General features: G+C 30.9%; 1 protein-coding gene across 1 annotated transcript in view; it reads left to right on the forward strand.

Moving 5' to 3' along the window:
- The first annotated feature begins 5,389 nt into the window (after window positions 1-5,389).
- The window catches only part of LOC129988691 (uncharacterized), a 107,889-nt gene continuing 95,148 nt past the window's right edge, over window positions 5,390-18,130 (forward strand). The window contains exon 1 of the mRNA XM_056096965.1: window positions 5,390-5,607. Coding sequence (XP_055952940.1) covers window positions 5,554-5,607 — 54 coding nt within the window. The 5' untranslated portion in view covers window positions 5,390-5,553. The remainder of the gene's footprint in view (window positions 5,608-18,130) is intronic.

Here is an 18,130-nt window from a genome sequence, read left to right on the forward strand (position 1 = left end):
TTCTACTGTCTTTTAAATTCGAAGCATTGGTGCTTTCCGGTGATACCTAAGAGATTTGTAATCTGAAAGAAAACACTTTTTATACGATCTCAAAATTCAACAGAAATATCTATTCATAATATTAATATGATTGTTAAGCTTGTGCGTTTATTTTTTTCTTCCTCATTGATAAATAGATTATTCTTAGAATGAGAGTCTTGATAACACGTACACAATGGACCATATTTAATAATTGCACTGGAGGGGCCTGTAATGCATGTACAAACAAATGGAATACTTATATTGTGTACACTGTTTCTTTCAATGTAAATGACAACGTAATGGCAAATGCATTAATTCCGCTGAGAGTCCACGGAGCATATTTAAATAGTGTTTATAAATATGACTCTTCGGGTAGTTGAATTACTTAGTGAATAAATTCAAGGATATTGTTAGTGTTGACTGACAAGAAAATGTTTGACTTTAATTTGGTTCAAAATTTGATCCATATGCTCAACTTTTCTGTCAGGACCACATACCGAAACTCATCCATTTAATCCGCTATGTTTCTGAGTTTGTTATCATCTAGACATTTGTGATCAGATATAAAAGGATCAATACAAAAAAAAAAATCGGCTTTATGGGTGCTTAAAATGAAAAAATTCGATGGAACATTGCAATCATTTTTTTTAATGTTTACGATATTTTGTTTATATTTATGAAAAAGAAATGCATTAATGATTGAAGATTAAAAATACTTAACGGTGCAAGAAAAAAACAAACACCAAATGCTTTTTTTTTTACGTTAGAATGTCGAATGAGCAATGTTTTAGAATGTGGAACGCTTGAAAAGTCCTTGGTAGTCTTCTAAGTAGTTCTAAAAACGTGTTAAGAGATCGCTAAGGTGAACGTTTACTGTAAACAGTTTTTTTTGCGATTGTTTCAGCATTTTCAATTTTAACACTTGCAACACGTGCCACTTACGCTTTTCGATCCATTTCAGCAAATTTTCTTTCATATGCTTGTAATCGCTTATATTTAACACAATTTTACTACCAAATACATCAAAACACAGTTTTTTTTCTTCTTTATATGTCGTTTCACCAAAGCCTCAATGCATTCGCAAATATGGTAGCACCAAACTAATTAGTTTATTATGATGCTAGGCTTGGATTATACTTCAGTTGTTTCAGTTGTTCAGTTCAGTTGTTTTTTATAGTTCAGTTGTTTTTCTTTCAGCGATTATTTACCCCTTTCCAGATTCTCAAATATATGCATCATTTTTCATTATAAAACTGGAAAATCTTCCTAAAACGAATGCAGAATAACATCATATTCTTCTCAGCTGTTGTTCGCTGCAGGATCGCTGAGATTAGCTCTTTTCGATGATTGTATTTTGCTAAGGGGTGGTATGCAGAAAGATAATGGTTTATTACGACTCCTGATTCTGTTAATAATTTGAGTTCATCGTACTGGTAAATGCATACATTTCCTCCATTCAACTTTCCTCTCACGTCTTATTTTGACGAAATAAACTGTTCCTGATTCATGCGCAAAGCAAGGTTTCAGAATTCGAGCATGAACAATATATTCAAATATAAGACTCGGGAAAGGCCGAACATTTGGAAGCATTCCATTACTGAGAGGTGAGAAATGCATATTAATAGGGAGTTAAAGATAACTAAATTTGTTTAGTTTATCAAGACACTAGAGAAAAATCTGCAATTAATTTATTTCGATCCCTAATGATCTATTTCATTTCTTAGTTAATCAATAGAATTAATCACAAGGATTCGTGGAATTTATCGCAAAGATTTAGATTTGTTTTTAACTAAACTCGTTCCTGTTCACAGATAAATCATAAAAAATAAGAAATACATAATTATATTCTAGATACGAGATAAAGGTATGATTCTTTCTACTTTTATGACTTAAACTTTAAAATTGTTTTTAATTTTTTTTAATTCTATGAAAATATGCTAATATTATGGTTAAAAAAACTTTGAAATTATTGCTTTATATTATTATTGCTCACGTTGGGCGCCAATGTGGTGGTATGTAGATTATTATGATCTATGCAGGAAGCAACAGGACGAATGTTTTTAGGAACATTTCTTTTAATAATCACATTCACACACGAAACAAGCACAAAGACAAGACATTCACGAGCGCGGATTCACAGTTCAGCATCACATCTCATTCTAATTACAATCGCAATGCACTATGGGATGACATATGGGATGGCCTAATCAGGCATCGCCATCTAGTATCCAAAAGAGAAGATAAGAGTAATGCAACTGCTACAGTTTGCATTAACCCCTAACTTTCTAATTAGATGGCAATCCTATTTGGGGCATTTATTATTATTTTAATTCCTATGATAATATAAGGACATTCGAGATACTGAAACATTTTTAAGTGATTTTTGCACTTTTAAAATTTCTTAATACCACTAATTCGATGCAAGAGTCAGACTAATTCAACAATTCGATGCAAGAGTCAGATTCGTGATTGCATGCGGAAAAATTAAGAGTATAACATCTGTAGTAATTAAATTTATTGATTGAAATTTCAATTAATCGCCTTTTCTTTTACAGCTTGTTTGACATTGCTCTCTTGAAAGGTGTATAAATAGTACTTTATTTATGGTAAATTATTTATATATGGTACTTTATTTATATATGGTAAAGTTAATAAAATGCATTATTTATAATTTTTACTACGCTAACAATCTCTATACTAAGAGGGAAAACATTATAGATAATTTATTTAGAAAATCCAGTCCAAATCTTTAGTCTTAAATCTTGACTAGTATTTAGATTACAGAAGTTTAATACCGGAAACATGGTTCACGCTGGCTGATTGTGAATGATTTGTATAAGTTTTAGATTCTAATTTTAAAGACCAATTTATTCCTCCTTTGACATTACACAATTGCTACTTTGTTATGGTTACGAATATTGCGAATCTGAACGATCGTTAGTTGAGGAAGATAACATTTTAATTGATAGTCTTTCTTCAAAACTTCCCACTACAGCAATATGAGAATTTTTGACCCTATCGATTAACACATTGATTGCCACGAGACTCACTTGTGTTTAACATCTACTATCTAATTGTACCGAGCTATCTAATTAGATACCCCTTCTCAACTAAAGATATAGTAAAAAAGAAATCATCTAACAAGATACATGATCTGATTATCAGGCGGAAGTATTGTTAAGGATAACCTGTTATCCTTTGATCTTGAAAACGAGACTTTGCCACCAGCTCTTGGTTTTTAAACAGTAGCATTTCCTCAGAGGAGTATCATTGTCTCAGACGTACGTTTTTAGAGGTGGTGGTGGGTGGGGGCAATCTAGACAAAAATATTACTACGTCTTTATTTTTTTTTAAATACAGATACTACGCCCAAGAAGTGGGGAAATATTACAACAGGAATCCCATTTAGTTAATGCACGTTGCATTTGTTAAAGAAATGAATTATGTTAAAGCATATTTTATAAGCTCTGGACGTATTCATGTGGCATGGTAGTTTGGAAATGGGAAGTCATTATATATCATCTTCGTCATTTAACGGCATTTTGAATTACTAAGTCGGTCTCAAAATAGCCCTGTTGCTGCTTCAAAATGAGATTTAAATATACTGAGATACTGGGTTCAAATAGAAAATGCGCATTTCATTTTTGTTCTGTACTGTCTTACGATCATCTGTTAAATTAGACTTCAAAAATCACTAAGAGGTTATTGAACAGCGAAGATGTCCCGATATTTTTTTTTTTTTAGTTAATCTATAATAATAATTACATGTTCAGCCCTTCAATTTTTTTAGCAACAATAGAAACTTTAAGCCCCAAATTAAAAGATACCACAACTTTAATTTATTTAAATCCAGAAAATCAAAATATATACACTAATAAATCATAAGATAAAGTTCATCTTTTACACTTGTTTTGGAAGCTTTAAAATCAAAAGCATTCAAGTGCAAAACCTTTTTGTGTAGCAATTGATAAAATGAGAACGAATTATCTTGGATCTTAAGTTTTTTTTTATAGGTGTTTCTCAAAAGGCTTCTTGAAGAACCAAGAATAGGAAGTACAAATTTTATTGATTCCGATTCTTTTAATCTATGAGTTAGAAATATTATAATTTAGATGTTAAATTATTTCCTTGAATAGAAAGAAACCTGAATTACTAGGTTAATGTCTCAAGAAATATGGAATGGATATAGCAATTTTGAGAGTTCGTCAAATAGCGAGGACGAAATATAAATTTCACATCACACCAGCTTGAAGAACATTTGAAAGATAGTATATGTATTGTGCATTATATCCCCGCGCAATATGAATATTAGTATCAATGACATAGAGGTCCATGGTATAAGTTTAGAGTAAGGTCTATTTTAGAAATTAGGAAGGTGGCAATGCGCCTGCACCATCGTAACATTCGGTTCATGGCTCCCTAAAAATAATATATTTTGCCAACTCTACCACCCTATAGTTTAACCATTCTTCAATGGAATAGGATCTCTACACGAGCTTCTATGTCTAACATGTAGGACCATCACTTGGATACAACCAGCTACCCAGTTTCCACAGAACTTAGAAGTGAAAACGGGATTCTTTGTGGTTGACTGTTAGTATATTCACTATCCAACTACGCCGGCAGCTGATTCATCAGACCTGACAGTTTCTTGGGAAAGGATGGAGCCCCCTCGCTTCTCCATAGGCATACTATGTCAAAATTACGGCGTGCCGAATTCATCATCCTCTGCTAATCGCTTTCCTGCTCGCAATGGTTGGCCACAAGTTGCTATGTTATAAAGACAACTTAAGACTGGATTTTATAAAGACATCTATATGCAACTTAAGAATGCTGAGTGTCATTCTTCGAAAAATACAAACAATTTGTAAAGGTACGACGCGTTTCAAAGCATCCTAGTGACGTAGCAAAGTTAAGTGGTTCCTAATTTGACCCCTTGGTCAGTTATCATAAATTACTTATAAATAAATTTATTGCCTATGGCATATTATTTTTTTTTTCTCCCTAATGACATATGCCTTTAAAAAGAAATATAAACACATCAACGATTTATCTACGTAATACCCAGGCCATCTATACCCCTTCTTTTTCCCCTCACTATAACATTGAGGCGACCTTGACGTTGAAAGAGTTCTTTTGTATTAAAACCAATAATTCGATGGGCCCCAAATCGTTGTATCCCGGAGTTGTCTGTCCGGTGCGTTAGCCCATTCCTCAAAATAGATTTTCATTTCTTCAGCAGAAGAAAATTTACTTTTTTCTCCCTCCAGCCACCACTTGTTGAGGCTCTTTTCCCCGTCATCCCCGAACCGGTCATCGGCGGAGAAAAAGTTGAAGAGAAGGGGGAGGGGGTAGGCAGCGATTTCCACTTCATTGCCATCACTTTCACTGCTCCCGTGAAGGTCAGGCTCAGGTGAAGGGAAGAAGACGAAGTCAGAGCATACCTCCGTGTGTTTGTTGTGAGAAAAGCGCGGATTACTGAGGGTAGCATGCGTGCGGTGCTCCGGCGGTGAATTTCCTGCGGTGCCAACCATGAGTCATGACGGATCGTCCTGCAAATCCTACATCAAACACCCCACAGAAAAGGTAGGAGCCTCAAAATTTTGATACATAATTCAATAGGCATCCAAATATAATTACCTATAGATTCCGTCACTTTGATAAAGACTTGTTGGACGACGTTCCCCATAAAAATGTTTTCCTGTATTGCTATAAACATTTTTATACAATATATTTTTATTTTCTACATAATTTTTAAAAATATAATGATTTAAAATAAATGTTAAGTGATTCATATTGAATCTTTCATTTTATTGTGATTTTGAGGATTTTGTTGTTTTACATGACATATGAAATGTTAAGTTCGTGGATATTTCATATGATAAGTTTGGTATAACAATTTGTATTTAATTTTAAAAAAAGTAGTAAAAATATGTTCATCGTATATTTTATTGATCGCTTCAAATTAGGAATAATATAAAATTATAAATGGGTGGGTATTTTATACTTTGTGTTTGGTGTATAGTATTAATAAAGATGACTTAAATCAATAAAATCGATAAACCAAGTAATCAACTACAATTAATGTTACTGTTTAATTATATTTTTAGCAAGGTTTTTATATTTAAGGCAATTAATATTTTACCAATGTTTTTATAATTAAAAGATTTTTTGGATTACATTTCTCACATAAATATGTTTCTGTATCTTATTGAACAATTTTAAATACTATAACTTTTTATTTTCTTCATATTTTATTTTAATGTTGAAAGATTTACTTCGGATTTTTCAAAATTTTTGTAACATGTTAAAGAATATGAACATTTTATATATTTCAATGTTTTATTTGTCATAATTATTCAAAGAATTTTGTCTCTTGATATGCCATCAATTGCTTCAAATGACGTTTAAAGTGAAATATAATATGGACAAATATTATTCAAAATGTGTTTGGTATAGCGTGGTTAGATCTTGTTTTTGAGGCATAAATCACAATCAGGAAAATTGTGGTGTTGCCCGATATACCACAATCCACGCAAACAAACTATAATTGTATTGCATCAAAATTTTCCAAATGGCAGCAATATTTTATGCAAATGATTTACAAGCGATGAGTAAGGAAATCTTAGTGATAATCTAAATTTTGTTTATTCTCAAACTCTGCCCTATTCATTTTCTTTTTTTAAACTGTATTTCAAAATTTATTTGAAATACAGTTTAAAATGCTTAGTATGACCAAATCTAATATGTGTAGTAAAATCGATTTAAAAAAAAAAAAAACTTTTTTTTTATATATATATATTTCGAATGCTCTTAACTATTGGCAACATTTCAGATGAAGTCAAGAGTTACGACAATTTCGAGGCGATCTTTCGAAGACTTTTGACGCCAATTATTGCCAAAACAAGCGTTCGTAAAACTGGTATTTCATTACTTTGCTTGCAAGCAACGCTTCTATAATCTACGTAGGTTATTTAAAAATTGTTGAAAAAATAAATGCTGGCTCTATTGATATAAACAGCCATTTGTTTTTAGTTTCTCTATCGAAAACAAAATTGATAGGTTTTCCGAAACAGGTTATTGGCTCCTCTAATATGTGGGGTTCTTTATTCTTTCCATCCGTGCAAGATCGCTCTGATCATTTTTGTTGTCAATTCCGAAATGAGTATTTTGAATTGGTTTTTATGAAGTTTTCAAGTTGAAATAAAGGAAATTGAAAATATCTCAAGAAAATAGTAGTACTGAATATATTTTGAGAAAATTCTCATTAGATGCAATCCATAGGATTTTGAACTTGCATGGCAATTGCAATGCAGAAAATATATGGAAAGTTATGTGCAAATATTGTTTTAAGACAATTTTCGTTTAACCCTATGATTCTGTACGAATGACACTTCTTTCAGATCTTTAGCTTTTGCTGCCACATTTTTATTTTCAATATATAAGACAAATGATGTAAATCGGAATTCTTTTCCATTATTATTGAATCTTTCCATTTTGCTTATTTTATTAAAGTGTGGAATTGGAGCTTTAAAATGACGTCGTAAAAAGTTTGTGATCTTAAAAATGTATTGAATCACTAAAATTCGCATTTTTAATATCTTTTATTTTGTTTAAGAGATTATCTATGAATTCATTGTCATTTATGCTAGACTTAAATTTGAAATTTCAGTGGATTAAAATGTACATCATGAGAAATTCTTTTCGTTTTTTTTTTTTTTAAATTTAAAGCTATGTATTAGCCTTAAACCTTCATTTGTGAAAATTTTAAGGTTTTCCTTTCTTTAATGGTTTATCTATTTTTTACAAAAAAAAAAAAAAAATGTATGAAAAATAAAATATTATATGGAAATAATTTTCCTTTATATGGAATTATATATTATTATTCCATGTAAAATATTACTTTTTATTTTATATGGAAATTATTTCTCATTTTTTAGATTTGCAATTTTTTTTGAAAAAAAAAAAAGTCTGGACTAACAATAATAGATACTTTATATTTACTAAATGAAGGAAATTCATGTTCAAATGCTATACATTAAATGTTCAATTCCGATTTCCATTTCATCCATTTATCATGTTATTAGCTGGAAAATAAAATGCCATATATATGCTATGACATTTGTAGTATAAACTTATTAACGTGAACTAATTCTATTATAAAAAAAAATATCCTTTATAGCTTTATTTCAATTAACTAGATGCTTTCCGATTGTTAAATTAATGTTTGGAAATAAATCGTCAGTATTTTTTTTTAATCAATAATTGTTCAAAACTTGTTTATATCTAGGAGAAGATTGGGGCTAGTTGTAACAATTTTTGGGAAATTAATCATTTTTCAACGTATTTGCGATTTCTTGATTGTAACTGGTGTTTTTTTTTATAATATTTTAACTACTCATTCATAGAATGCATAGAAAATTTTTAAAAAGTTGATAAATTTAGCCCAAGAAATACTTTTTCTAAACTTGCCGACTGTTGTTACATTTGTGCCAAATATGGGGAAGGTTGTAACAATAAAAACAATAATATTCAAACTTATTATCTCGTTACCATTCTTTTATTAATTAAAGTACATAACACATTGATAATTACTAGCATTTGGCGTAATGTTAATAAATTTTATCAAGTAGTTTATAGTAAAATAACAATATTCTTTAGCCAATCAACATAAAGATCAGTCAGTCAGAATTGCAGTTTTCCAAAGAATTGATCGACTGCTTTTTATCGCACATATTTTGTTCCCTTATATTTGCATATAAAAATTTGAATTAATTTTTCTTTATCAGATTTGTGGGCCATAGTAGCTTGTTTGTAATATCTCCACATGGTGTATTTGCTACTGGTTCGAACCCCAATTTTACCGAAAAACCGCTGTGTAAAAGGGCTTAGCATTGTACTCAGTATTTCTTGAGTTGTACTCAATATTTCTTAGCTTGTGCTTAATATTTTGGGGTTAAATGTCTCCCTCCATGTGCGGGGGGGGGGAGAGGAATGAAAAGGAATCTTTTCAAGAGCTGCTCACGTCGTCTGATCGCAGCTCAAAATTAAATGATCGTTTACAGAATATGCTATTAAATAATATATTGTCAGAGTTTCTGTACTCATCGCTGTGAGAATTTTTTTCCCCTTCAAAATCTGAATGTTGATTCAAAATAGTCTTCACTAATTTTCTTATTTTTTTCATAGGAGGATGGATTTTTTAAAAATGTTTTCCTTTTATCCTAGTCCTTTCTTTCTTTCTTTTTTTTTTCATTTCTTAAGTAGGGGACTAGGGGTTGGTTATAACAATACATGAAAAAAATCTTCCAATTCTTAAAAATATAAGAATTTCTCACTTGTAACTATTTATTGTACAACCATTCGTTTATCATATGCACAAAACATTTGGAAATCTTAATGATTTTACCTCTCTTCTGGGACAGGTTGTAACAATAAAAACATTATTTAAAATATTTTTTCGTTCGCATTCTTTTATGAAATGAAATAAAAAAAGATGTATGCTAATTATTATTATTTGGCATAGTGACAATGATTGATATTAAGCGGTTTATAGTTTAAAAAAAATATTTAAAGAATCAAAGTAAAAGTCAGTCTTCAATTGAATCAAATCAATGGCAGATTTTTACCTCCCACTGATTTGAAAATTATCAATATCTATTCAAAATCAAATTCACGAAATATTTTTTCTCTAATTACTAGCTAAAACGCAGGATTTGTGCTCAACTTCTCAGTACTCATTTCGATTGAGTACTGGTATTGCTAATGTAATAGGGCCAATTAAAAAAACAAAACACGTTTAGCAAAAATTCCAATTAAAAAATTTTTAAAAATCACCGCATAGCTATAACTAGTCTTTAACACCCCTCCACAAGCCATATAATACGGTCGATTGCCGGTCTTTAATTTGGACTATGTGCAAAATGACAGGACTCAAATCAAAACGAGAATGCTTTTCAAAATTGTTTCGTTTACAGAACGGAGCCTGTGTAAAAAATCTATACTGGTAAAAAGGTGTGTGCACGCAAATTGTTCCTGGGTTTTGGGGATTTTTTAAAAAAAATATTATTGCGTAATTTTTAAAAAATTGTCATCAAATTTCGTTGTTCGAACCGTTTTCTGTTTAATCAAATGATTAATTTCATAATTTTCTTCGATTGATAAGATTCTTTTAATTGTCTGCTTTTTTACTACAGGAATCGAAATGTGAAATTATATTACCTCTCAAAAATAATGTGCAATTAGAAATATATTGTCCAGACAATGTAGTTTTGCTTGTTGTTTTAGCACTGTTTAAATTTCTAATCTGGTCTTAAATTTTTTTAAATTACATTTTTGTTTTAGAATAGACTGATTAGTATATCTGGCTTAGCTTTAAAAATACATCTCATCTCATCCGGATATCTATGTATGATATTCTAATAAAAAAAATAAGATACTATTTTAAAAGCAGTTTTTAAATGGGCAGTAGTGGATTTCTAACTAAACAGCTGTCTAGAGCCGCTATGCTGAGAAGCCACAAACAAGTCGACTAAAACCCTTGATTTTCTTTGCCAAACAAATTTGTAAAATATATAAATTCGATTAATCATAAAATATTAGGATATTATCAACATTTAATCGAATATATTGAGACCCATATACCCCATTAAATTCACTTTGTTATTAGAAACTTTATGAAGACCGCACATCTGCTTCTAAAACATAATGCAAACATGAATGTCAGACCATTTGCAGTCATAAAATTTAAATATTTTATATAAATAAAACAAAGATTAATCTAAAATACACCATTAATATGGTAAAAAGTGAAACTAAATTGTCCAGTTTATTGAAAGAGTTTCTTCGTAATACGCATTGCTTATATCTATCAGTGTAAATGAAATCTAATTATCCAAAACCTTTTCGAAGTCAATGAAGCATATGCGGAAGAGTTAGATTGGCACTCTAAGAACTTTCTGCTTAAAAAAGGACATTTTTAATAGACAAAACACTTCTCGCCCAACAATCATGTGTGAAATGTTAGAATACAAATCTTCTGAGTCGAGTTTTGGGCGTAACACGTGTGTTGAGACAGGGCTGTGGTGACACTTTTTGACACCTCCGCCCAAGATCCGTGTGAGACCTTTATTTAAACTATTCAACTGGAATTTGGAAGATGTAAAATTAATCTTTTAAAAATTTTGTATCTCTTGCAAGTATTTCTGCCGCCATCGAATTTATACAATTTTACTTTCGTGTATACAAAGTATAGAGAAGGTATTTAAATTATCAAAAAATTTGAACTCGCGAATCTACATGTTTGACTTCCCTGTGTTCGAAAAACACATTTTTAGGATTATGTCTGTCCATATGTAACAAAGAAAACCGCTTTGAGGAAGATGGATGAGATTTGACATACGGTCTCTTAAACTAAATTCGTAAAATTTCTTTCAAATTTTGAGAAAAATCCATTCAGAGGAAGTCTGCCTGTTCTTCTGTTCGGATATATGTTAAATTGATAACTTCAAAACAAAGAGAACTAGATGGATAAAATTTGGTACAAAAATTTAACATCTATGGTGTAGACACATATAAAATTTTGAGCCAAATTCAACGAGGGGTTCAGTGTCTGTCGGTCTGTACTTTTAGAAGCATGTAAACGGGATAATTCAAAAACCCAATGACTTAAATATCTGGAATTTAGTATGTGATTTTGTGACTACACGTTCAGTTCTGTATCAAATTTTTGTCTCATTCGGTTGAGAGAAACGAATCTAAAACCCAAACTGCAAATTCGAATACTATTAATTTAGGGATTATTCGCCAAAAAACTCGCCAAGGATCACAGATTCAGTGAAAATACTAAATTCATGCCAAATGTTAATATTTCGTAATTATTGTACACTAATGTCATTCAAGGCGCTCTTTTTAAATAACACCTTTATTAGATAACCTTATGCGAGAAAGCTTTCGAGAGACCACCCCCGCTAGTTACCTCTGATATTAGTAAAGATAAGTATTTAATCGTCAAATACTTGATCGATTAAAAATAAGTATACACAAAGTATAGGTATCGTAAATATATAATATCGATATATTATTGTAAATATATAATATCGATATTTTAAAGAATGTACATAATATAGCTTGTGCACTGCGATAATTCATAAACACAAAGAGCTAGATGGTTAAAAAAGATTCATTGTTAAATAGAAATAATTCGATGGATATAATTTGAGCTCTAGAACAAATTTTGAACCAAATGCATCAAAGAGAAGAACTAGTTTATCTAAGCGCAAATTTGATGCTCTTCAGTTTGCTATGAAACTTCACAAAATGAGTCATATTTACAAAGATTTTGAAATGGCCGCTGCACTTTGTCTTGAATCCAAATATTGTATGCCTTTTTAGTTTTTATGAAATAATCCATGCCAAAATGACGTATTTCCTATATTTTTTTATATGTTTGTTTACATGCAGAGTGCCATTCAGTTCAATGAAAAAATAATTGATTAAATCGCTCGCGGCTATAATTAAGAATACATTTTAAACATAATAGAAATGGGGCAAAAAGGCTTCAAAACAATAAAACTAGCAAACATGGGTTAAAAGTTTTTCGAATTTTTACTATTATAAAAAATGATTGATTAAATATGTAGATATTTAATATTACTTAATTTTTTGAGTGAATCAACTGGAAGAATAATTAAATAAAAAAAGTGTCAAGCCATTTTTTTAAAGTCGAATTTGAGAGTTTTTACAGGATTTATAATGTCGTTAATCAAGATTGTGTGTAAGCGTACATATAAAAGAGAGAGACTGCCGCTTTAAAGTATATGTTACAAGTCTTTAAGTGAAGATGAAAGAAAAAGGAGGAAGGGGGCGGGGAAAAAACTGTTGAAATTTTGATTGCTTCTTTTTAACTACATCATCAATGATGTCTAAGCAGGCTCTGCTCCAGACTCGTTATAGGTGATGACGATCTTTTCTAATTAATACGAGAGCGATGAACTTGTTCTTTAATTGCAATATACGAATTCACAAATTGAATTGAATTTGAATATTCAATGTGGAGTCCGTCGAACTTAATTCCTTGAAATGAGTTTCTAATTTTAAAAAAATAAAAAAGTATGTAGGCTTTTGCGTTAGTTTTTTTCCCACAATCCTTTGCATGAACGGGAAGAGAGGAAGTAAAACGGATAATGTCCTGCCCTTGCCCTTCACTCATATGCGGATGACATTGATTGCATGTAATGAGACGAGTTTCTGTTTGAGCTTAGTCAAAAATCTTTTCTATATAGCGCCAAGACGCGCGCACACACACACACACATACACACACACACACACACACACACACACACACATACACATACACACACACACACACACACACACACACACACACACACACAAACACACACACACACACACACACACACACACACACACACACACACACACACACACACACACACACACACACACACACACACACACACACACACACACATCTTTATTATTAGTATAGACAGACATAAGTAAAGATGAAATACAATTTTAAGTTGTACAATTTTCGAATTCTTACATGCAATTTCTTAATGTCTTAGAAACTTCAACTTAAATTAGAATAGTAATTAATATTAATGGTTTCAGATAAACAATACTCCTGTCTCGCTGCTTCACACATATGTACATTTAATACTTCAACAAAAAAACACATTTTAATTTTTTAAAATTTATTTTAAAAAATTGATTATTAAATAGCTGTACTAATTGATTATTAAATAGTTGTACAAAAATAAAATTTAAATCGCTGAAAAGCTAATTTTTAAATATAATTCTTGTGCAATAATATATTCCGAAATTAAAGTGGATAAATGTAAAATCCTGCTACCCCCGAATTCACCCCTTTTAGGATGTCCTAACGATTTAATAGTCCAGTTAAACCTTTCTAAGCATTACGGAATATGATGAATGAATATTCCTTGACGAATTCAAGCGTAATTTCGTTTGAATTTGTCAAGGAGTATGGAATTGTACGATGTTCAAATAAACAAACGAATATTCAATTTTATGTACATTCTAATACATCGAAATTAATCAGAATCTGAGCGCAAAGTTGTTTGATGATGATTGTGAATTCTTAGTAAAATATAAATTATTATGATAATGAACCCAATTATTTAGGAATCAGCAGAAGATATTTTTTTATTATATGTTTGTTGTAGTGAAACAATTCGTTGTCTCTTTCTGATTCATTTACTTGGTCGAAGTTTTAATATTTAATGTTAGTTGAAAAAAACCGAAATTCGCTTCAATTGCTTAAGAGACTTCTCCGCTCTACTTTTTTTTTTTAATGGTGGGGCTTTTTCGATAGATTCAATTTCGCCTTTTCAGTTCGCTGAATCGTTTAATTACCATTTCCCCACACGCACGCAGACAAAACAGACTTCCCAATCATTATTTAATTTACTCCTGAATATCTTTGATGCTTTATTTTCTTGGATTCCTTCTCATTTTGGGAAATAAGAGAACCGATGCTGTTACCAAATCTGCAAATGAGATTTATATGCAGGCTCTTCCGTAAGCTGAGATGCAAGTATATATTCGAAAATGGGTTTTTCAAAAGCGGCAAACCCAATGGAATTTAAATATAAAAAATAAATTGTACAAGGCAAAAACCTAAGATAACGCCATGGATTTCTTCTCTAAACCGCAGATACTATGTCATCTTAACCTGATTGGGATTGGTCATTGAAGCCTTACCCACAAATATTTACTTTTCTCCGACACCAACTTGCAATCGTTGTGAGGACATTTTAACTGTGCGACATGGTTTAATAGATTGTACAGGCCTGAGTTCGCTACGATTTAAACAGTTTGGTTTCCGATATTTGTGACTTACCGATTTGAATTGGACAAAAACCACAATATTAATTATCTTAGCATTTTCAAAATAAGCAGATGTTTTTCATGATATTTTATTCATTTTTTTTTCTTTTTTAACATCTGTCTACTTTAGTTCTATTCCTTATACGACATTTTTACTTTACTTTCTGAAAAGAAATTACAATTATGTTCTGAATCTTACGCTTCGGCGCAGTTTATCCTACAAAAGGATTTTGTGTCAGAATAATACCCGCATCATTAATTGATCTACAATTAGATAGAAGTTGGTATTGATAATTTTGGTATAGTACAGAAATGATTAAAAAGTGCTTTAATCTAAAAGCGATTTCAGATGGTTTCGGTCTCAAACTTGGAGATAAATTTAAGTCTGGAGGTGGAATTGATAGATAAGATTTACTTTCGTAAACTTAGTATAATGGAAAATAATAAAAATCGGTGATTATAAATTAATGATGTATTATCTCATGTTAACTTTCTGAAGCATGATCTACTACCTAAAAAAATTTTCCACTGTTCCATATAATTTTTTCTTTGATTTAAATGAATTTATAATGTCAACATCATCAATTAAAAAAAAACGTATTTAAAGGTTTTCCTTTTCTACTCAAATTGGCATTCTTTTTTTTTCTTTCTTTTGAGGTGGAGGAGATGCCACCCCCCCCCCCCATCTCTACCATGAATTCGAAATTTTTTACTTAAGACGGAAAGATTTTTATAACAAATCTAGCGTCCTTCTAATCTGCTTTTAAGTGAAAGTAAACAGTCATTGACTTCAGGAGTTTAGACGAAACTTGCATACTAAAAGAGGTAATACCTGTTCTGTATATTTTTTCGTTAACCCCCCCCCCCCCCGCGGCCGCTTCTTTTGTCAGATTTATCGACATTATCTTGATCTTGAACGTGTCTTTCCACGCAATACTAGCCTTTTTTTTTTAACTTCTTGAAATTGGTGTTTAGTCTCGTAGATTCAGTTTTTGAAGACTCACGAATTGGCGTAAGATTGGGTGGATCGGATGGGCGAATCTTTTTTCAACTAAACTGGACTAAACACTTTTCATGGTCACACAAAATACTCAAGGCCTTGTTTGGTAAAGGTCTTAGTCGAATTTTTTTGACATAAAAATTCGTTAAGCGTGAAATGTTATAACTGGATGCATTTATGCAACAAGGAGCCAATTCCAAATTCTACTCATCTTTTAGGTACATCTTTTTGACTTAATATGAAATACAAAAAGATATACTGCAATGATCAAAGAATTCGAATTCAAGATTTAGAGGAATCTATATGAGTATAATGAACTTAAATTATTAACTATAAAATGCTTACTGAAACAAAATTAAAAATTGTAAATATATATTGTTTTGAGTATTCACACCAATAATATGTTTAGTTTATATTAACCTAAAGAAACTACTTATACTATCCATATTGTCTAAATAAAAAATAAACAATTCTATAAAAATAAATGGGAAGAGTAAAGCAAAGGATATGGCCTAGATCCCTTTTTGAAGATTGTACTTCGCTAAAGGGTGGCATGCAGGGAAGATAAGCAGTTATTTCGTATGATTCCGCTAGTAATCTGAATTCATCCTATTACTAAATGTAAGCATTTCCTGTTTTCATTTTTCCTCTGACCCCTCTTTTTTTATAGAAAAAACGTCTTCTGACGCATGCGCAAAAGCGCAGAAGGTTTCCCAATCCGAGAATGAACAATAGTGACAAGATTTTTATTTATATTATTATATATTGAAACCCATTTCTTCGAGGATTTCAAATATTTCATTTTTATATATATTTATCTCAAATTGCTGCAAACAAATTTAAACCTTTGATGATGCTTTTTAGTTCAATTTCTGCTGGGATATTATATTAATGAATCGCCATCTATTTTTTCTGATGTTACTTTTCCAAAGCACTGATGGATTGAAATCCACGTGTTCAAACATGAACTAGGACTATTACATAAATTTGCAATGAAGAGGATATTTATGATCGGTTGTTTCAAGTCGAAGTAAATGGATGGGAAAAGATATTCGAAAGAGTTAAATCAATTTCGGATGAATAAACGAAATGGATGTGCGTAGTACCACCCTAATCAATCACGAGGAAAAAGAAAGCAATGGAACAGTTTTGCTAAATCGTACTTTCTGCCAATATCAAAAAACACAAATTAAGAATTCTGCAGAAATCAAATAATAAACAAAATAAAGCATAATGTAAACAAATGATACATAAATGATCAAAATGATACGTTTCCTCTCATTCCGTTTGCGATGAAATAAATGCCTCCTGACACAGGCTCAAAACCGCGAAGGTTTTCCAAACCCGAGAATGAACAGCATAGGTATAAGAGGAGAATGTATCTAAATGTCTATGAAAAGAACGAATTAATTTTTGTTTTATGATGATCAAGCCGCTGTAACCACGGCTGCACCAACCCTTAGAACCTTCAACTCTAATTAGAACAGTGATTAATTAATATTAATTGCTTCGGATAAACGACACTTGTCCCATCCTTTAGCCATATATGTTAAATGAATATTTCAAGAGAGGGGGGAATTGTTATAAATTGTTGAAATTAATTTTTGAAGCATTGATTAAAATTAGTGAAACATTTGTGTAGAAATAAAATTTAAATCACTAAAAAGCTCATTTTTTTAATTGCAATTTTTGTGCAATATTTATTTTATGCACAAAAGGATATGGTGCAAAAATGTCGAATAATTCCAAAATTATAGCGAAAAACATCTTGAATTCTTCTAGCCCCATTTCGCCTCTTTTAGGATGTAACAATTTTTCAAAAGTGCAGTTAATCTTTATAGATGCTAAGAAATGAGTGTGCCAAATTTCGTAAGTAATTCGATGCATAATTATTCACCTAATACAAGGGTTTGTTTATTGTTCCGAAAAAAATAAATATATATAATTGTTTTAAGTTGAATTTCCCCGAAAAATTAATTACATCTTTTTACCATTCTGTAGGTGTTTTTAACGATCAAAATTGAAAAAATAAATAAAACGTCGAGGTGATGCACCGTCTTGAATGGTGAGTGAGAGGCACCATTCGAGGTGCAAAAGGTTAATACTTCAAAACAATTTATGAAAGGAATCGCATATTCATTGCAACATTGCAAAGGGTATTATTTGCTTTATAGTACAGTACAGTACAGAACGCTGAACGATTTCATTAACGAGCTTATTGTATGAAATATAAA

Source organism: Argiope bruennichi, chromosome 10 (assembly GCF_947563725.1).
Source record: "Argiope bruennichi chromosome 10, qqArgBrue1.1, whole genome shotgun sequence".
In the NCBI taxonomy this organism is placed as follows: domain Eukaryota; kingdom Metazoa; phylum Arthropoda; class Arachnida; order Araneae; family Araneidae; genus Argiope; species Argiope bruennichi.